We start from the raw sequence: 21,949 nt of genomic DNA on the forward strand, positions 1-21,949 counted from the left end.
TAATTGTATTATTATTTATAATAATATTAATAATAATACCAATGTTATTATTAACTATTACAATTTTACATCCTTTTTTTTTTTTTTTGCTTGTCATTTTGACTGTTAAAAAAAGGGGGCCTAAATAAGTGGTCGTTCTTGTTTTTGTTTTTTTTACAGGGATAACTTGGAAAAGTGGAAGTGGATCACTACCTGGAGTGTAATCAAAGCCAGAGTCTCTGGCAAAATAGCCTGCTCTTTCTGTGGGAATCCAGATATTGTCACATGACAGTGGAAAACGCCGCTATTATGTAACAACATGTCGGCAGCGGCATTTCATCGTACGACTCGACACTCCGTCAAGTACATCTTAATAAACACGGAGCTCGGGTTGCATTTTTTTCAAAATAAAACCGGTGTACAGCGATGTGGTGGATGGAGTTTTTAATAAAGGGTGCTCTCTTCCCTTGCGGTTCAACTGCTTGCTTTGAGCAGCTTGACGGAACGTGCGTCGTGCGTCGCTGCGTCGCCGGTAGAGGAGGCGTTGGCGCATCGCACTACTACTGCTGCCGCCGCCTCCGCCGCAGCTGCTGCTGCCGCCGCTGACACTGAAACCGGCTGTCCTGCAACCGAGACGGGGCGCACAACTGACACGGCCCGGCAAGCACCTCTGTCGGAAGAGAGTCGAATCTGTAGCTGTAATTTGCACATGAATAGAGATCATTCAGCAGCTCTGCGATGATCAAGAACGGGCATCACCATCACCAAGTGAACACAACAGCCGGGAAAGACGCAGGGACGACCCCCGGCGCTGCAGCTTGCAGTCCCGAGAAGAGGAGGCGAAGAATCCGGGTGTGGTGCGATGGCTGGTGAGTAACTTCCCGCATGGTGGATTTTGTGATGAAGATACCGCAAACACTGTCTTCGTCGTTTGAATCGAGCACGTTTATGAATGCGTGAACCTTTCACCTGCCTCAGGGAACAGGCCTGGTGCAGGTTACAGGACTCTCACAGAGCTGCTGCTTCATTCTCCAGTGGCATCAGCAAACGCTCAACTTTAAGCCTATATTCTGTCATATTGTATATTCTACTATCGCCTGTTTACTTTATACCGTTGTGGGGTTTTTAAATGTCCATCTCAGTAGACACACTGTTACATAATTACATCAGAGTAGATTTGATCTTTGCTGCTGGAATCCATCAGAAGTCAGTGCTGTGTGGAGCCTTCTAACCATGACCAGACCTTTGTATACTCCGTAGCAAGGGTAGCCAGTGAAGAATAACCTCATTATAGGTGCTTTGAACATAGTGTCTGCCAAATGAATGCTCCTGCTTCAACTCATGCAGAGTTTTACTAAAGTTACAGGTGATATGCTCAAGTTAAACAACAAATTAGTATTATTTATTGGTAAATGTGTGCAGCTATTTCAATTTTCTAAGCAAGACTTTTCCAGGCTAAAATTATTGGACTTGTGCAACCCACATTTTTCTTCTAACGAAACATGTTTTCTCAATCATTAATTCTGATAAATGTGTAAAGACGGCATGCATTTGTCCTTTGTGCTATCTCTTGGGCTTCCTTTTGTATAAGAAAATGATCAACTTTACTATAATCCTATTAATGGCGGTTTGCAAATTGCTGGTGTGAGGTATGAGTACCTCTGTGGAATCCAACCAACTACAAAGATGTTGACTGGACTGACCAGTGCATGGTGTTCTCACTGGTCCCTCGAACAGACTTTTTCATGGAAGACATTTCGACATGTCACAGTAGGAAAACCACATAGATAAAGCACACTATTGCGATATTTTGTGTGTCTTGATACAGGCATGCCAAGTTTTGATACTTTATTATATAGATAAGTAAATCAATATGTCAAGTTCATGAAACATTTACAGTGAAACAGGTTTTAATGACAGTGTTGTTCAGTATATCTGCTTGACAGTTCCAATTAGCTGCAATAAAAATGACTGAAGTGGGTTGAGCTGATCAAAAACAGATTCCAACAAAGTTATTTTAGGAGGGGGAGGAGGAGGAGGAGGGACGCATCAATATCCAAGGAAAACACTTAGCTGGACACCCAACAGTAGCAGAAGGAGCAGCAGCAGCAGTATTCACCATGTTTATTTTATGAGCCATGATAGTCACAGTAAATTGTTGTCACTCTTCATGTAATGAAGATGAACACACTGAACAGGTTTCATGGGCCGGTTCAGGTGGAGTTAAAGGGTTTCTGTACGTTTAACCATGCAGAAAGTTTTGGTTCTATTCGGCATCTCCTGGGCTCAGACTTTTGCCTCCACCCCAAAAAACAATGGACACAAATGGAATTGTGTTAGTGGTATTCGTGGCATTTGAAAAACCCAACAACATCCCCTCATTTCATGTCACGCAGACCTCTGTGTGAGCAGAGTGTTTTCCAGTGAAGGTAGAAAATAATATCTGTTGACACTGAAGTCTGAAGCTCATCAAAAGTATAACTTTGTTCACCCTTATTGTATTGAGCTGACGGCAGTTTCTTCTGCAGCAGATATCTCCCGAATTTGGGTGGACTGAAAGATTAGTCAATTAATAGGAAATTGATTATTCAGTTTGAGACATTTTTTTTTTTAGTTCACTTGTTTCAGCTGTTTGCAGTTCCAGCAGGTATTTAACTTTTTTTTTTTAAAGATGCAACAATTAAACCAATTAATTGAAGAAAAAAAAAAAAAAAAAAAAAAAAAAAGATCATCAGATTAATTGATAATCTCCACTGGGAGGATGACCAAGCCCTGGTGGCGCCGCGCTGCAGCGAGATGTTTTGAATTTCTGTGTATGAAGGGCAGGATTACGGTGGCTTTCTCTATTAAAAATTCCTGCCATTTATGTGAGGCTGGCCTATCTGTGGTTTGATGGCATGTTGCAGAATATTTGGGATGCCGGAATATTAACCGGTGGGGTGAGCATGCAAAGAGAGCCAATGTCAACAGAGCTCATCTCATTAACCCCTCTAACCCCTCCGGCCCACACCTGCTAAGGCCACTGTAGCTGGCGCGGCCGTGACCGTCACTGAGCACATTGTTCCCCGGAGCCCTACTCGGCATCGCCGCGCTCTTACTGACACCCTGCTTTGTCAGCAGAGGAAAATTCCAAAGAAAGAGTTCAATTGTTGAGACATTTGTGACCCCGCCCCTTCTTCCCCGTGCACCCGGGGGGGCTTTCTGTTCTCGTTTGTCACCCTCACATGTGATGTCAGGAGTTAAAGATTGCTTCTCAGGGAAGCATCATCAAGGAGGAGTGTAAAGTCCACTTCTGCTATCAGCTGAGGCACTTGCATGTACACACAGACTATGAACCCGCTCTTGAAAGCCTCGGTGAAGTATCGGTGTGTTGTTCGTTCACTTCAGGCTGACTGGTGTCCTGAAAGTTAACCACTGACTTATCAGTGAAAAAAAAAAAAAAAGTTTAACACTGTTTTCCCAGGTATTTTAGATTTAATATGATCTCTCACACATTATGGCATTCAATTCAAACCTCACCAAAATGAAAAGATTATACGTTTTGGGCTCCTTGTTGCCTTCAATTTTTTTTGTCTTTCCTGGTGTTTCCTTCACATGTCCATTAAGACCTATCGCTATGTGCACTGATGTCTGTCAGTTTTTGCTCGAGAAGCTCAGATGCTGTTTGGGTGTCTGCTAACAGGCTACTCTAATTAATATTTCATCGTCTCACGGTGGTGCGCTCCCGATCCATCCCTGCTAAAAAAAAAAACAACAACAACGGGAATACGGTCACATGTTGGGCATCTAGCTAGTATAACACCCGAAGTTCCAGCAGTCTCCCGGTTTTATGTAACTCTGTCCGGGTCGCAGAGTTTTCATCTCATCTCATTCACAGACTGACAGACGCTCCTCCTTGTTACGTTCTTCTTGGCCCGATCTGTCGCCTGAAAACCTGCACACGTGGATCCCATTTCAACAGATTAACAGCACAAGTCACACACAGACACACAACCTCTTTGTGATGAGCTCCTTGACAACCAGCCTCCCTCTTACTCTAGTGCACTTGGTGATAGTGAGTTGTGATCTGACTGGTAAATGGTACTTGCAGTTTGTTCTTTATGTGTTTTATTTGAATGCTGAAATGCGTCTGAGGTCGTTTGCAGCCCGGCTGTGTTTAGTGACACTGCAGTGAGGTGCTGTCTTTCATTAGCATAGCCGCAGGGCTGAAAACAGAAAGGGATTCTGTTACTGTTGTTGCCCCGTATGCGAGTCCATGTGGTAGTGCTGTGTTTGTATTGATTCTCACAAGATACTATTCATAGTGCTGTTCCACAGCTTACTCCTCAGAGTGTAAACTTGCAGCGATAAATCTATTAGAGGACTCGGATGCCAATTTAGTGTTTTATTGTGACACAGAATTGATGACAGTTATAGTAGCGGCTGTCACCAGATGAAGATGTGCAAGTTTAGTTGATGATGAATTGTTACACAACGTAATTGCAATCTGTCTTTTAACTGTTCATTCCTTTACAGAAAAAAAACACATGAGTTTTCCATGTTTTCCACGTATGACAGATGTTCAGCACACGTTGCAACAAATGATAAAACGGGTCAAATATGTGAACATTTTTTAACATGGGAATCTGCATAGGGACCACGAAAATGTTCCAAAACCACGTTTCCCATTGGGCAAAATACGTGTTTCACATGTGCACAATCATATGTGTCACGTGGTCACATAATATCATGAGTTTTTGCACACGTGAAATTAATGTGGTTGGGTTTTTTTTGGTAATGTTTTTTTTGGCCAATATTATAGTATAACACTTATCATAGTTTAATAATACACATACACTTTATGAAGAAGAGCCAGCTTTGAACATGGGAACATATATACATATAAAGATTTGATATCTGTTTGACTGTTTGGCTTTGTAAACAAAAATTGCACAGGTTGAGCCATGACATAAATATCAACCCTTATGTACAAAGCCTACTACTGAAATATGCACAAATATGAACAAATGCCTGACAATGATAGGTATCTGTAGTCAAAATAAACATTGTAGTACGGTGACACTAATTTTCCACTCATGTGCCATTAAACCATGACGGAAGAAGAGGGTGCAATGAAATATGATCTTAAAGAGCACCGGTAAAACTAAGACATTTCTCTTAGTTTTTACGGAGGAATGGAAAAAATTGCAACAATTATTCAAAATGACTGCAGTCAGCTCAAATAATTGGGATGAGGTGATTATGTAGTAATTGTGACAGCCTATCTGTGATCAGTTCCTATTAAACTCAGTGCATTATTCGGTGATACCTGCTGTGCGTTCCTTCTCGTTTTGCCAATATCATGTTCAAAGTGGATCAGAAAGGAAAAAAAAAAAGAATATCAGACTGATGTCAGCTGTTGGCAGAAGTGATAGCGAGTGAGGGGTAAAGCCCATCTGTTCTCTATTACCATGCTAGATTACTGTGTTACAATCTCAAGTCTCAAATCTGTGCTAATCTAATTATCTACAGATGGTATCATAGCCTGGGAGGAGAGAGGAGGGGAGAGGAAAACACTCTGTACCACTGACCTTTTTTTTTTTATGTTGAGACTGATCACATAATGTGTGTGTGGGTTGTATTGACGGTTTGATATTAACAGAACACTATAAATATGAAAGGAGTGCATGTTTTAACCAATGGTAACAAATCTTTTGATCTCCTCCTTATGGGGAGGTGATAGCTTTTCAATAATTGACTTTGATCAAAGGTCAGACAAACACTCCGGGTGCCATTCCTAAGTGTGAGAACAGTGTAAGCTTCAAACTGAAGACACGTCACACAGCTGTTATTCAATATACCATAGTTCACTCACCAAATGTTCTGACTATGTTGCAATGGCCACAAATGGTATGTTGGAGAGAAGCTGTTTGGTGAGCGGCTGCCGCATTACTGTACTTGAAGAAGGGATGCAATTCACGTGATCCTTTATCTTGTAAGTTTTTAAAACAATCGCCACAGCTGCTGTACCTCATATTCTCTCTTCTTGTGTTTTTTCCTTCACAGCTACGACATGGTGCATTATGGCCACTCCAACCAGCTGCGGCAGGCCAAGGCCATGGGCGATTACCTCATCGTTGGAGTACACAAAGACAGTAAGCATCAAAACCACGACCCTTACGGTGCAGACATCTCCTCCACATGCATTTTCAACAGAAGCCATCTATTCCCCACTTTTTCTGCCCTCCCTCCCCTGTATCACTCTTTACCATGCATCATCCTACCTTTACCTGCTGAGTGTGGGGAGGTACAGCACCTGCAGGGTTTTTATAGTTTCCTCAGTCCCGTCATTACCAGTCAGGCACCAGCTGCGTCCACTGCACACTTGGGAAGGGTTGTTGTGACAGTCGTGGGGCGACGCAGCTGTCCCTCACCCTCCTGTGGCCCACTGGGACAATCTGCGATAACACGGAGTGACTTCACCGTCAGGGCCGGCACAGATATCAGCAACCTTTCCCTCCACTGAGGTGATAATAAGAGGACGCCTCGGTGGCAGAGGCAATGCTGCATTCACTCACTCAAAGGCTGCTTATCAGACTGTTATGTAAAGGCTTCCTGTCTTGTCTGTTCTGTTAATCTCCGTCTACGCTATCCTTCGGTGGCAGCAGCGTCATCTTCGTGTTTTGTTTTTTTTTCTTTTGCTTTCAAGGTGAGATTGCAAAGCACAAGGGTCCGCCGGTCTTCACTCAGGATGAAAGATACAAGATGGTGCGCGCCATAAAGTGGGTGGACGAGATCGTGGAAGGAGCTCCTTACGTCACCACCCTCGAGACCCTGGACAAGTACAACTGTGACTTCTGTGTGCACGGAGGTACAGTCTATCGACACCTCTTCTCCTTTTTTAGACAAACAAATTTGTTTTGTTTTATTTTTGCACATATTTGAAAACACAAAATTTACAAAGATAACGAATACTGTACAGTGCATGGGGAGGCAAAAAAACCAACAACAACTGGGCCTATATATAGCCCCCACGTAGATAATGTTAAAAGCTCACAAGGTTATAGAAAACGCAAAGTCTGCATACAGAAATAATATGACTACATAAAAAAAAATAGAAAACAAATAAAAACAAAATGTATAAACAATAATATCAATATAAAAGCAGAAAATGTGAGTATGAGCCTGTGATTTGTATGTTACAGTTACAAACCAGCAGTAAAATGTTTTGTAAAGAATTTTTATAGAGGAACAGCCTTTTGCCAGATGGGAAAAGTCATTCCATAGTTTGTCATTGAAAATTGACATTCGCAGGTGGGAAATTAAGGGGAGGGAAGATCTAAAAAGTAAGAATGGACCTGTGAATTTACTTTAAAGTAGCATAAAATCTTGAACTTTTAAGGAATATTTCCTTCTTACGAGTGTATTTTATAAATATAAACACATATTTGAAAAATATTTATATCGTAATTAGTAAGAATCTGGAGTTTTGGAAATAGAGGGAGAGATGAAAGGTGTGACTCTGATCGGGTTGCAATCCTAACAAAAGATTTCTGGGGATCAAGATTTTGTTGAGAATAGTAGGAAAAGTACTTGTCCAAACTATATTACAATATGAAAGACAAACAATAATATATATTAAGGAGTCTAATATGTAGTTTATTATACCAATAGATGTATTTATTTGTCTGCTAACCCAGTCAATATGTTCTCTCCAACTCAAATTCTCATCAACAAAAATTCCCAGAAATCCTGTAGATGATAGTCGAGGCATCTCCACACACTCAATTGTAAATTTAGATGAAATTACAAATGAGTCTGTGGATTAATGGATTAATAGTCATAAATAATTCGATATGACTGATTTTGGAGAGGAAGCATGTCATGTGTGCTGTCGTTTCAGATGATATAACACTAACTGTAGATGGGAAAGACACATATGAAGAGGTGAAGAAGTCAGGCCGGTACAGGTGAGCTCTCCTTTTGAAATATGCAGAAGATAATGCTGACAGTCAGGGTGGGATGTTATGTGTGTGTGTGTGTGTGTGTGTGTGTGTGTGTGTGTGTGTGTGTGTGTGTGTGTGTGTGTTAAGTTACAAAGTGGCTCCTGTTTGTTACAGAGAGTGTAAGAGAACCCAGGGAGTTTCCACCACAGACCTGGTTGGCAGGATGCTGCTGATGACCAAAACACACCACAGCAACATTGTGAGTATCGCCTGGTTCTCTCTGTAAGCCCTCAGTTCAGAGTGCAAGCCTGCAATTTTCTCCTCTCTTCTTTGTAGGACAGTTCAGACTATCAGCAGCACACAGACAACTTTGGAAAGGTAAGTACCAAATCTGTTTCCAGCTGAATTTGCTCAGCTTGCTGCCGAATCTGGGCTCTTTTGCTTCCTCTTCATGAACTGTTTTGTCATTCGAGTAGCAAAAGTCACTGATGGGCCAGATGTCAGCCTTTATTAAATGATGGCCTTTTTTTGTTATATTGTGAACCCACTTTCTAATCAAGTGGTAGACTTTGCCAGTAAACACTCAATGCCACTTCTGTTCCCGAATAGGGACAGTAGCTCGGAGCCAACATGCTGCGGCACTAAGTAGCGTGAAAGCAGCGGAGGGTTTCTTCACATTTCAACATGTAAGATTAAGAAGAGTAATGCTGCGACTTTGGCGAGGGTTGAATAAATGCATTCTGGATTTATGGGCCAGCTTTGAGTGAGCTGCAGAAAGATTCATCCTGGTCTCATATGGGAGATCTATACTGATCTATACTGAATTACATCTGTCTTATTGCTGCTCCATCACTTTGTACTCATGTTGTCTGTTTCTTGATTGCGGGGGTCCCATGGTCAGAAGGGCCACAGTCCCTGGACAGGGGTGTCTCAGTTCCTGCAGACTTCTCAGAAGATCATCCAGTTCGCCTCAGGCCAGGAGCCTCAACCCGGAGACACTATCATCTATGTTGCAGGAGCCTTTGACCTTTTCCGTATCCTTTTATAACCTCACAAAAAACCCCGAAAACTTGTAAATGTTTGAATCAAAAAGCATGCTCAGTTTTGTAAAGGGAGCAGTGTCTATATAATAGCCGCAGGGTCACAGTCAGAATGGTTTGTATTATTACTATTCTGTGAACTGTTGCTACAAAATGCTACGCTGTATATAAAATGCACTGCCATCCTTGACTGTCTTGTCAGACATCGGTCATGTGGACTTCCTGGAAGCAGTACATAAGCTTGCAGAAAAGCCATACATTATAGTGGGGTTGCACTTTGATCAGGTGAGTGTTTTTGTGCTTCTATTATCTGTGTGACACATTTACTGCTTTCTTGTTGAGTTAAGCGTTGGTATTATCTGTCCATGTTTTCAGGAGGTGAACCGTTACAAAGGGAAAAACTACCCCATCATGAATGTCCACGAGAGAACACTCAGCGTCCTTGCTTGTCGAGTGTGTACTTCTTCTTAATTTATCAATCAACACAGTACATTGCCTGTATTATTGTGGTGTATTAATATCCACGATTGATTTTTATGTTTCTTTTTTTTTTTTTACAGTATGTGTCTGAAGTGGTGATCGGTGCACCCTTTGCTGTCACCAAAGATTTGCTGGACCATTTCAAGGTAACTACAATAAATACAGCTATCTCTCACTACTAGGTAACAATCAGAGATTAATAAACTGACTTACACATGACTTTGTGTCCACAGGTGGATCTTGTTTGCCATGGAAAGACAGAAATATACCCAGACAAAGATGGATCTGACCCTTATGCTGTAAGAATGCAATCACTGTCACATTATACAGATCTGTTTGTGAGTCTGCAGTGGTGGTTTGTTTCACAATTGTTTCATGCCACCCAGGAGCCCAGGAGGAAAGGAATCCTGCGTACTGTCGACAGTGGGAACACCCTCACTACGTATGGCATCGTACAAAGGATAATCAAAAACAGGTAAAAAAAAAAAAAATAGATACAAATTCATAAAATGTCCTCTATCCTTCTCAGTATTTTTTAAGAAATTCTGTCAGAAATAATACACAAGATTCATCTGAGTGCTCCCTGTATACCATTTACACTATTTGTTGTTATATTTAGGCTGCTATTTGAAGCGAGGAACCAGAAGAAGGAGGCCAAAGAGATCGCTGTGATCCAGGCTATGAAGAGAAAAGAAGAGGAGAAGACTAAAGAAAGAGCCCAAGCTGTGCTGTAGGCATCATCAACCGAGTGTCAACATAACACCGACAAGCTCAATTAATATAAACTCGTGTACAGTAAAACCAACCCTTTTGTAAGTGTTCTGACACCCTCCACACATGATACTGGCTAATAACAGTAGTCTTTACAGCGGCCCGTTGTTTAACCAGGGTGGAGTAGTCTGCTGTATGATCATCAGGTATACTATAAATGTGTGCGTAGGGTGAGGATGTGTATTAATATATTCTGAATATGCAAATACATGTTCATGTCAGTCAGCAATTACACATACAGATGTATAATAAGATATATGATAAGCCCGAAACAAAGAAGAAGTCAGAAGTCTTCAAATGTCTATTTTGTGTCTTTGGATATTTTTAATTCCTCAAGTACGTTTATTTTTTTGCCTTAAAAAATGTTGACTTTTATCATGGGGCTCTGGGGGATAGGAAGCATGGAGGCTTGAGATGTCGGTCTGGCATTTAATTACATAACAAGGAAGTGATTTGATTTGTCATTTCCCTGGGGCTGTTGCTGCTTTTTGCCCAACAATGGGCTCAGCCTCACAACTAATCAATCTTTGTATATACTGTATACTGTATGTATATATTATAAAGTGACTGCAGACTCTGAAGGATGCTGAAACCACTAAAGAGTCCAGGGAGGTGTATCACCGCTTCTCTGTTCTAACCCGGGTTAGAAGTGAGAAGTTGTTGAAACTTACTCTGACTCTAGCGGGACCTCATGTACATACCAGCTCTGACTGACTGAGTTGTTTTTTAACTAAAAAAAAATGCACACTGTAGAGACCTGAAGGTCCAGCATCTTGAGTGCAATAGTGTTTTTTTTTTTTTAAACTAACACTCCTTGGATTTATCCTAAAATAGAGAAAACTACTGTTTTACCTTTAGTTTTCATACTATAACTAAAGGACAGATGCTCAGTGTTGTTGATCATAAACTAGACCTCTTACTGTCACTTGAGTCCTGAACAATTTAACCTGTCTCAATATCAAATGGGATTAAATAATATATTTTTTGTAGATGTATATTTTACTCACCTCCTCTCCATTAACTACTGTATAGATGGTTTCATATCGTTTCAAAAGCATAATAATATATCTGTATGTCAAGTTGGAATGTATTCTGTGTAGGCTATAATCTCTATGTTATTGACAATTCTCAGTTGGCATATACTGTAGGAAATGATTGGACTACAGTATGTTATTGCTGATAATAATAACAATTTATTCTAAAGCTTTTTGTGTTCTTGTTTTTCCTTAAGCAGAAGAGAGTGTGCGTGTGTGTGTGCTAAAATCTGTTAAAATTGAAGTCACACAGCAAAATTCCTACCATTTCATACATTTTTTTTTTTATATAATGATTAATAATGATTCAACTGAATATGTCTCGTATCTTTTCAAATAGCTTTCGATGTCAACGCAAGTTCTAACTGGAGTTTTATTTTGAAAGGATGAAGTCTGCCCATCCCTTTGTGTCTCTCTTTGAAATGTCCCGAAAGCAACTTTGGTTTTGAAAGACACGTCACCTGTCCCTGATTAAATAAATGAGCTCCTGCGTTTCGTGCCGTCACGAAAACGACTAAAAAAAAAACCAAAACAAAAAAAACTTCCTTCGACTTGTTAGCAGTTTCTACTGGGAACCAAACGACACACACGACGAGAGGAGCAACAGCAACAAGATGTTTTGTTGTCTAAATGTACTGCCATCCTCGCTGCAGGTACAATCATTGGATTAATTAATTTAAATCTAAAAAAAAAAGAAAAAAAAAAAGCATATAAATTCTGGGCAGGATTGTGTGAAGGTATAGTACATATAAGCTCTCGGGAAGTTTTGGCCACAGGTTTGCTCCGAAATCCAATTTATTCATTAATTAATTCTTAAAGTTATTTTTTTTTTAAAATTAAAAAAAAAATACAAACCTTAAGATTTACCTGGGCCATTTGAGCTACTGCCTAAAAATCGTACCATTGTTACTTCTTCATTGTGGAAAACTTTTGTGACTTATTTTAATTATGGACTTTTGTCATTGATTTAAAAAAGAAAAAAAAGAAGATCGTTCTCATGACAGTTCAGATTACCACAATACACCTTCTTCCTTTGCAGACCCTTGTCAGTTGTTCTATTTGAAAACTCTTCACTGCGTCCTAAATCATGTATGATACAGTATTTGTAATATAGGAATTAATCAGCTGTGGTTCTAATGGCCGTTCATGCTTTAATATAGTCCCAAAGCATCCAGGTTAAATGTGAAAACTGTGAATTTTTTCCTTTAGATCTGCATGGGAACGTGCCTTCACCAGGGCATTGCAAAGGAGGACAAAAAGGCAAAACTGCAGAGCTCTAAAATAGAACAAGACCTCTGTGAACATGCCAGGACGGAGAGCAACATGGTCACGGTCCTTATGCTCGGTATGTTTTATAATGGGGCATTTTGTTTCGCTTTAAGTGTTGGAATTTGTAATTGAAACGTTTTCTTTGGTTTATGTGTCAGGAGCAGCAGAGAGTGGAAAAAGTACAGTGATAAAGCAGATAAAGATAATGCACAGTTGTGGCTTCTCCAAACAGGAGCTCATTAGCTTCAAGGTACTGGACACTTGTGAAACATTTGGAGCATTGTTAGTTACTTCTCCCCTTAATTATTAAATCCTAGGCCAAAACAATTTTCTCAGCATCACTGGAAGCACATTAAATAAATCACAAAATGTTGGTGTTCTTCACAGCCTGCATTATTTGACAACCTCCTGACATCTATGAAGACTGTTCTACCAGGAATGGGCATGCTGAGGATCAACCTTGCTAACAAGAAGAATAAGGTGAGATGTAGAGGTCTTGGTAGTTGACTTCTTATTGCAATCCCTCTTTATTACACTAGAGGTCAGTCTTCATCCATATATAACACCGCATCAGTCCAGATGGCTGATCATGATTACACATTAGCACTTTAAAAAAAAAAATTAAAAAAATTAAATGGAATAAGGGTAAAGAAATATCAATCCCAGGGGTAAATGCATGCAGAGCGCATCTGGAATACGATGGCATCAGCCAGACCACAGCCCTGCCAGACTGATTTGCGTGTTGAGATCAGATCAAATTGTGGGCACAATCGAAATAACGAAACATTTTAATACCAGGTGTAAATCTTTTTATTGTTCTCTATCATTATCCAGCTGCAGATCATACGTTAAGGTGTAAATGGGGCCAATAAATTCAGCCGATCCATTTCTACCTTCCAACCGTACAATCTGCAGGATATTGCTTCACAGGTGTGTTCATTTAATTTAATCTGAAATCTACAAAGTGTCACGGCCTTATGTTTCATCAGCTGCACGCCCGCTCCATCCTGTCCTGCAGCCAGTGTTTGGGGGACGACCAGGAGCTGCTTCCCTTCGTGGCTCATGCCTTCTGTTCGCTCTGGGCCGACCAAGGAGTGCGAGCAGCTGCAGCCAGAGGTTACGAGTTTGAACTAAACGACTCTGCACTCTAGTGAGTAGATTGACCTTAAGTGATTTTACTTCGCACAACGACCCTAATTACGACTGACAGTGGAAATGTGAAGGGAAATTGCCCAGTAAGAAACGTGTAATCACATCTCGTCAATACAGAGCAACAGCAAAGGGAGTTTTGAGAATAACTCGCCCTCAGGAAATGATTTCTGTGACATTTGTGGAATGGGAGGCTTAATTAGGACCACATTTAAAAATAAAAAAAAGCAGTGTTTGCAGATATTCAGGAGGATGGGACTTAAGGTGGAGCAGATGAAGCGAACACGATTAAAGACTTAGTTCCTTGTTTAATGATAAAACAAACGGCGTTATACCGCTGAAATTCTATATCACGGTTTGATTGAATCTGTAGCCTCATAGTTGAGCTGGATTTCATAAACAATAGATGTGATCGCAAATGATGTGCATAAATTATGAAACAGAAGTCATTAGAGTGCACAAGTGTGTTTTCCCCACATCACTGTGTGGGACATTATGTTTATGTGGGCAGAACTTGTTTTTCCAGTTGCTGTCCTTCAGCCATGTTACTGTGCCCTTTCAATAGTACATTAAAAAGAAAGCAGCTTGCATGAAATCACACCTGCCTCCTCTGCATAGATCATTTATTGAGTGCATGTTGCATCATCAGCTGAAGTGTTGTTAGCTGAAGTGAGGAATAATTTCAATAAATGGCATTATTATTATTTTTGCTGACAATTTCCTTCAACTGCATTTACTGTATGAAGCAGGGTTTTTTTTTTTTTTTTCAAATATCACCCTCATAAATGTTGCACTTTCTGATACAACTGGTAATACATTATCTGCTGATTGTTTGATATTTCTGTGGACAGCCTGCATAATTCTCTTTTTTTAAGATGCAGTATTTCTATGTTTTGTAAAAAGTTATATTTGATTATAAGAAAAATGTGGTGTTATAATTGAACACCGAGCTTTTTAGATATAATTCAGTCTACCACAAACTATACCCACAGTGCTAAAACCAATAATTAACCCCTTTTTTATGTCGGTGTCAACAATTTTTTTTTTAACAATACAATACAAAGAAACTTTTTACCATAACAGTTGTTTTTTTTTGGATCCCATTAGATTCTTCACATTGAATTGCATTTGATTTTTCACAGAAAGGTGATCATGGCAGGGATGTTAATATTTGCACCAGTTAGTGGTTATAATGCAGCACTATCAATAAGAGTTTGTGCAGCAGTAAAGTGTTGTTCCTTTTTTTTTTTTTATACGCTTCTGTGCCAGTGAATGCTGGATGCATTATGTTTTCAGGTTGTCCTCCGTCCCGTTATCATAAACGGGATATCTCTTGGAATTTGAGGGAATTTCTTACAATTTAGCTTGGGTCTCCACTAGGTCTTAATGATGAAATACTTCGATCAGATTTCGCTTTCTTGGCCAAAGTCTTCATTACATGAGTTGGACAGACATGGATGTAAACTGGAACTTGATTGCTTGGCAGAAACATACAACCACGAGGCAGTAATTCTAGTTATCTTTGAAGGTGGAATAAACGGTCTGAATAGAAGTTCTTATCTTCGAGGCAACGGGGAGGAGGTCTGTCGAGATAAAATTTACTCCGGGTGGTCAGACTGAGAAAGATGGAGATGTGACAGCTTCATTATTGGAACTCGGTAAAGTTGCAGGGGGATATGAAACCCAGCTTGCTATCGTTCAGTATTCTCACTTCGCTGCACCCTGCATTGATTTCTCCCTCCAGAAATGTTGCCTTAGACTGTTGTGACACACTTGACTTCCCCAGAAGCCTGAAGGCACCCGGACGTGTGAAATGACTTGTCTGACATGGTGTGTTTTAGAAATCCATTCTACTTAAAGTAGCTTTAATAACGTGAAGTCACAGCTGTTGAGGGGTGTATAATTTTTTTTTTTTTAAATGGAAATCGGCAGGTAGAATCACACGGAAATGATTTTTCCGTGAGTTCAGCACATTATTGTGAATTTAAATTTAATGTTGAAATATGTTTGAAGGGGAAAAAAAAGAATAAAGTCTTTTCAGAGAAAATACCAGGCAACACATTTACATTCACGCAGACAGGATAAAATTTTTGCGTTTGGCCACCATACATCCGGATTCTACTGTACATGAAGTCATGTTTTAATGGTGACACCTGCTAAGCAGTTGTATGAAATGATGAAAAAATGGCTTATGGTTTGCCCATGATTCAGAGTGAGTATTGAGAAAGGAGAGACTCTGCAATAACCCAACGTTATTCCAATGTTAACGGAAGTAATGCTACAGGTCTGCGTTGTCAAAGTTTTTTTTTGCTGCTGAATATACTTTCCATTTTTACACTATTCACTGCTTGTTTTCCCATTTTAAAATCTCCTTGTAACACTTGAATACTTCAAGGATGAAAATATTTTCTGTTTGAACTTTTTTGCTCAATCAGCCATGTTTATATCTACCCAGAATTTGAACAGATGAATTTGGATGTCTTATCTAAAGTCTGACCGTTTGTTAGACCTACACTATAGTCGGTCTATACTGGCCCCAAGACATGTCTCGCGTTGTAATAGCTAACTTGGCAAACATTTTCACCTTCGCATGTATTGATTGGGTAAAATCAATGTTGAAAATAGTGTTATTACAGTATGCCTCGTTTAACAAACCTGCAAGTAAAAATATCCATGCCCCGTTGTATGTGTGGCTGAAGCTCCAGTGATGCTTGTTCCCAATAACTTTCCCTCTCAACCTAATTTCTTCTATTGCTTATATTGTCCCAAAAATGTAGCAGCTGGCTGTCTGGTCTTATGTTGGTTAAAAAAACTAGAAGTGATATCCAGAATAGAGAATCACAGGAGATGAGATGAGATGAGATGAGATGAGATGAGATGAGATGTGTGTGTGTGTGTGTGTGTGTGTGTGTGTGTGTGTGTGTGTGAGATCACTCGCCTATCGAGATGTTAAACTCTCATCAGTTCATGAGTCTCTTGTTCTCCTCCTGTTCCCTCTCCAGTTTCTTTGAGAACATGAGTCGAATCATCGGACCCACCTATGTCCCCACCGAGACAGATGTTCTGAGAGTCAGAGTGAGAACCTGTGGAGTCATCAAGACGCAGTTTGAAGTTGATGAAAAGCTGTATCGGTAAGGTTTATTATAATTTAATTTCGGCAACACAGAGCTGCACCTGCAACACCAGCATAATGCTGTGTATTGAGTTTATAAAGATAGGTGCTTTAATGGTTCACACTGGGCCACTGAAGTTTTTCTGAATAAAATAAGTATTACATTTAACGTTTATTGTCAGTCACGGTTTAATTCCTTTGTTTACGCAGTAATATTAAAACAATATTTCACCTTCCTTCACTTTCCAGGGAGTGTTGAACTCTTTGCATTTGATTAACTGACATGAACAGTCGTTATGTTGAAGTGTTGATCATATTCCCCTGAAACACTTCTCCAATTCCACTGAAGGAATCTTGGTCATAAACTGGATCTAAAACCCGAAAGTAGCATTGAACACATCACTGCAGTGCATACACACGCTCTCACTGCAATATGTACAAATAGAGACGGATACTAAAACCACATGTACTTAAAACGCATTCACACAAGACTCGAGATCTATTTGAAAACACAGGCTGTAGGCTATACTGTATAGCACACAATACACGTTTCATTATGTAGATGTACAAGACCGTGTATAAAAGTGGATGTAGCGTCCGGGTCTGGAAAACGAGGCCGACGCAGAAGTGCCTTCAACTGCAATACCGCCGAGTGCTGCTAGAGGTCGGCTCTATAGACTCCCATTCAACAGCTCTCATTAAATACAAAGTCAATTGTAAGCGAGGGGCGTAGTGTCCCCGGGTTTCCAATCGGATCCGTCGCTCGCTCCTCCCCAGCTCGTCCAAATATGGTCACTTCTGGCTCTCAAAATAACAGGAAGGTGACGGCCAAAATCTGAACTTGAGATGTCAAACCGCCCAATGGTTGACGTCTGTATCGGTTGCCGCTTGGACACAACACGTCAATATAAAACAAAAAAAAAGTTTATTAGGATACAGTCTGCCCGTTGTCAATATAAAAAAACATTTCTACAAATTATTGTTCTGCTTTTTTTTTTTTTTTTTTTTTTCTTTGTCTTGAGCAGAGGCAGGAGGAAATGTCATGAGGAATTTAAGTGTGAACGGTGCCGGGTCATAGTATGTCTCTAAACCCCGCAGAAGACAACTAATTACAAGGATTTTAGCACAAAATATTGCAACTTAACAAAAGAAAATTTTACCAAATAATGGTTGTGCTGGAGTATCTACCGCAACTCTTAATTTTCATGTAATCTGATTGCCACTGAGAAGGTAAGAAATTCATCAATAATAGAACTGAAGTGTATTATCAATAAATAATAGTTGAATACATAACATGTACTGCTGTCATCAGAGATCAGTCTGTTGAGGCCCTGGAGACTCTACTTCTCTGTAACAAATGCTGAACTCTTCTGATCTGAGGGAGGCAGCTTCCAGGGATGAATCAAATATGAAATATTAATGCCTTCACTCCGCCTAGTTATTCCAGGAATATTAACGCAAATGTCTAGAAAGCATAGGAATGAGTCACTGAAACTCCCTCTCCCCGTTTGATGTGTTGTTTTCAGAGTAGCCAACTATTCATGTACGCTGTCAACTGTTCCTGTGCTACGACGCCATTCAGTGTGTGTGTGTGTGTGGGTCAGTCTAAGAAACGGAATCCGTAAAGACCAAGACCTCATCAATTTTGCATGTACTGTAGCTTCTCTGAGGATTGCCAACAACATTCGTCACTTTTTAAAGTATAGAAAATGTAAATACATTTCGTTATGTTTCTGGTTACTGCAGCGATCCAATCCTTTTGTCTTTACTAAACCTTTTGTACTGTAACGTTTCTATGTAGTGGTGACTAAAAACTAACCAATTCTGTGAAAAGAATTAGCTCAATGTTCTCATGCCAGCTGATATGATCTTCCCTGCATTCAAATATATGTTGTCTGAATACTGCAATGTTTGTGTGTGCGTTATCGTTTGCCCTTGCATTTCATAAATTTGTTTCCCATTTCATAATTTTTTGGGATACATCTTTTGTACCAAACTAAATTCAAAGCTTTATTTATTTTAATTTTTTTTATGCCAGTAGTATCAGCTTATAGGTGTGTTCCTGTTCTCTTACTACACGAGAAAAGCCATAAAAGCCTTCTTGCGGCCCTGAGCAATGATTTTCTTTTCTCTACTCTGTAAAGTGCTGCTGTCAAACACTTATTGTCCCCCAGCTTGTTAAAACTGACTCCTGACCCAGGGGATAAATGCTTCATTGCCTCTGACATGAGTCCTCCAATCATGCACCTGGAGACTCTCTGGCCCAAACAGGAACTCATTACCAGTGTCACCAAGACCCTCGGCTTCACTTCGTGCCAGATCATAATTTGAAATAGATTGCCATATTTGAAATGGGTGTGAATTTGTCAATGCAATGCTATCTCCTTATGTGAAGCACACTGCTACACAAATAAGATGGCTTATAGTTTATTGAACAAGGCCTCGCATGTTGGCATAAACTGTAATGACACTTAATGAAATTATTACCTTCCATAGAATATCTTTAACTTGTAAGTTGCGTTATGTCATTTCTAGAACTAAATATGAACTGTTTGGGCCCAGTCACCTGCTAGTTTGGTACAGAAGAATACCATGTCTTTATAGATAGATTTGTAATTTTAGGTGCAATGAATCGTGGTTTTTTTTGTTGTTGTTGTTTTTTTTCTTCCTTGTCTGCAGTTTCTCATCATCTAATATTATGGATAAATCCTGAGGTGTTTTTTTTGACAGGTTGTACGATGTTGGAGGGCAGCACACTGAGAGGCAGAAGTGGCTTAACTGCTTCGATTGTATTGACGCCGTGTTGTTTGTTGTGGCCCTCAGCAGCTATGATATGTCACTATTGGAGTATTCCTCTGTGGTATGTTGCTAAAGACTGATTGTTATCAAATGTAATGCCTTTTTTTTTTCTTTTTTCTCCTACTCTGCAGAATGGACTCTGGGTTTGGTTTCCTTTGCCGTTAACTTTCTTTCACATGTTCCCTCATTAGAATCGACTGCAGGACAGTCTTGAACTTTTTTCATCAATCTGCACCAACAGAGTCTTCAAGAAAAGCTCCCTGGTGAGTTGGAAATTTCTTAACAATCTGATTCTCAAACGTACAATGGCTTTTTTGTTGTTGTTGTGTTTTTAAGACCTCTGACTCTCAGCTGTCTGTTTAAAGCGCATCTAAATATATGCATGTTGAATGAGGCACCGAGCATCTTTTTTTAGTAATCATTCGTGCCAAGCAAACAGGGCGCAGCTGAGCTATGATTACATCTGACACGCATAATCAGCAAACAAAGTCTAACGGAGATGTAGGGAAGGTGATTTCTGTTTAGTAAGTTGGCTGCGAGCACTGATGAACAACCACTGTAATTGGTTTGTTTTTCTTTCATGCAGACAGTGTGGGGACTATTTTTTATATAGACACGAAATACTCGCTTGTTGTTGGTCAGTATGGATTTAATTAAGCCAGCACGTATAGGGGCGAGGGTTATATTCCAGCCTTTTCCTTTCCAATTATTTATACATGCTTGTTTTGAATGTTGGTAAGCCATTTGTTTATCAGCAGTTTGAAGAGATTTTGTACAGGTGGTTACAAATGACAGAATTGCAAATTAACTGGGGATGCCTTGAAATTTTTCCATATCAAATCACAATACTACTACTAATAATAATGGTAAGAAGAAGCCACATGTTGAGATTACTTTCCTGTAAAACTTTGCCATATTTTTAATGCACTAATGTAAACTCCACCACTCGGTTCTGTATAACCAAATTATCTGTCTTTTATTGACTGAATTTGTCTGACACGCATGTAGTGACTTTGTATGCGTTGGCTCTGTAGATGTGCAGTGTAATGTGTTGACTGGTTTTGGGTGTCCCCTCTAAGTAGGGAGATGTATTTCACTAGAAAGTGTTGGCATGCATTCAGTGTTTTATACACAGTATGGAGATAGTTTTATTCATGAGGCTGATGCTGTATAATGCTATAAACAACAAGTAAAACAGCATGTCACAATACTGATGTTACAAGGCAGTTAAATAGATGGCACTTAATTGTCAGATTAAAAACGATGCACCTCATGTGGATGGAGAACTTAATATAAAGTTTTATGTTTCTATGGAGCTGAGATACATTTTTGATCCCACGAGTCATGTTGTGAGAAACTGAACTTAAACACATCACCTGGATGGTTGTTTAAACATCATCATCGTTTAATATTTGTCGTTTTTACTATTTATTCATTTCTCTCCTTCAGATTCTGTTCATGAACAAAATCGACCTTTTCCGTCAGAAGATCCTGCAGTCTGGGCGACATTTGAGATTTTACCTGTCTAACTATAAAGGTAAACGGGACTGTTTTTTTTTTTTTTTTCCTTCGACTTAATTATTTTCTTGTGTAAATATCTTTGTTTGAAGCCACTTAAAACGGCCAAACTTTCATGCAAATTTTACTTTTACCTTCTGTTTTTTGTGAATTAAAGGAGTTCAAATGGCTGCATAAACAGGGATACATTTAAAACATATTTAGTTAATCTTTAACAACACATACAGTATCAATCCATTGGCCCTGGGGATCTCTCATTTACATTACAACTGCCTCAATGATCCCAAACCTGTTGCACTCTATATATTGTCCACAGGGCGTACTTGTGTTCTTCCCCTGTCTTCTTGCTGTTTTTGTCTCTGGGGTAATCAGGATTCTTTCTGGCCAGAGATCGTCAGTGTTCACATATAGGCCTTTTGTTTATACCAGTCACTCTGGTTGTACATATTTCAAGCTCATTGACAGGAGCTGAGTCTGTATCGGTGTATCTGGGGATTGAAAATTAAAACCAGTCAGTGCCTTGTTTTATTAACATTTCATGAATTGGACAGATTCTGTATAGTCTCTCACTTGAAGTGACTCGTCACAAATTGATTTGTCTTTTTTTTTTTTCTTCTTCTTTTGATCCCATCCAGGAGCAGATGGTGATGTGGATGCTGCAGCTCATCACATCACTGCCATGTTCTCAACATGTAACGGTAGTCTTGACAAACCGGTGTACCACCACTTCACCAATGCCACAGACACGGCCAACATAGAGCTGGTCTTCCAAATGGTCATTGATCAGATTACCAAGAAGAACCTCGCAGCTGTCCAGCTGCTGTAAAAGTCTCCCAAAGACTCCTTAGTGTGTTTTTTGTCATTTGATGTTAT

General features: G+C 39.8%; 2 protein-coding genes across 3 annotated transcripts; both read left to right on the plus strand.

The window, feature by feature from the left end:
* The first annotated feature begins 535 nt into the window (after positions 1 to 535).
* On the plus strand, positions 536 to 11,398 carry LOC138197980 (ethanolamine-phosphate cytidylyltransferase-like). Of its 2 annotated transcripts, none has more exons than XM_069149064.1 (13): positions 536 to 848; positions 6,025 to 6,113; positions 6,668 to 6,829; positions 7,862 to 7,928; positions 8,079 to 8,163; positions 8,241 to 8,282; positions 8,806 to 8,938; positions 9,147 to 9,229; positions 9,320 to 9,397; positions 9,505 to 9,570; positions 9,658 to 9,723; positions 9,811 to 9,899; positions 10,044 to 11,398. In XM_069149064.1, the coding sequence occupies exons 1-13, from the start codon at positions 718 to 720 to the stop codon at positions 10,156 to 10,158; spliced, it is 1,206 nt and encodes a 401-aa protein (XP_069005165.1). In that variant the 5' UTR covers positions 536 to 717; the 3' UTR covers positions 10,159 to 11,398. The 2 variants fall into 2 exon arrangements, with proteins under 2 accessions (XP_069005165.1, XP_069005164.1); XM_069149063.1 differs by having other exon boundaries at positions 8,241 to 8,281; positions 8,790 to 8,938.
* Positions 11,399 to 11,843: 445 nt separating this feature from the next.
* LOC138197659 (guanine nucleotide-binding protein G(o) subunit alpha-like) lies at positions 11,844 to 21,902 on the plus strand. Its single transcript, XM_069148518.1, has 10 exons — positions 11,844 to 11,882; positions 12,439 to 12,574; positions 12,657 to 12,748; positions 12,886 to 12,978; positions 13,488 to 13,648; positions 16,650 to 16,778; positions 19,490 to 19,619; positions 19,750 to 19,821; positions 21,008 to 21,095; positions 21,712 to 21,902. The coding sequence occupies exons 1-10, from the start codon at positions 11,844 to 11,846 to the stop codon at positions 21,900 to 21,902; spliced, it is 1,131 nt and encodes a 376-aa protein (XP_069004619.1).
* The last annotated feature ends 47 nt before the right edge of the window (positions 21,903 to 21,949 follow it).

Source organism: Embiotoca jacksoni, unplaced genomic scaffold, assembly GCF_022577435.1.
Source record: "Embiotoca jacksoni isolate LCO1_2020_lvr unplaced genomic scaffold, fEmbJac1.0.p SCAF_15, whole genome shotgun sequence".
Taxonomy (NCBI): Eukaryota; Metazoa; Chordata; class Actinopteri; family Embiotocidae; genus Embiotoca; species Embiotoca jacksoni.

Bases quoted from the DNA above. Each gene is read 5' to 3' on its own strand.
- LOC138197980 (XM_069149063.1), top strand. From the start codon at position 718: ATGATCAAGAACGGGCATCACCATCACCAAGTGAACACAACAGCCGGG. The intron at 6,114-6,667 runs GTAAGCATCAAA...TTTGCTTTCAAG, and splicing joins CGTTGGAGTACACAAAGACA to GTGAGATTGCAAAGCACAAG. The intron at 8,939-9,146 runs GTATCCTTTTAT...CTGTCTTGTCAG, and splicing joins AGGAGCCTTTGACCTTTTCC to ACATCGGTCATGTGGACTTC.
- LOC138197659 (XM_069148518.1), top strand. From the start codon at position 11,844: ATGTTTTGTTGTCTAAATGTACTGCCATCCTCGCTGCAG. The intron at 16,779-19,489 runs GTAAGGTTTATT...TTTTTTTGACAG, and splicing joins GTTGATGAAAAGCTGTATCG to GTTGTACGATGTTGGAGGGC. The intron at 19,822-21,007 runs GTGAGTTGGAAA...TCTCTCCTTCAG, and splicing joins TCTTCAAGAAAAGCTCCCTG to ATTCTGTTCATGAACAAAAT.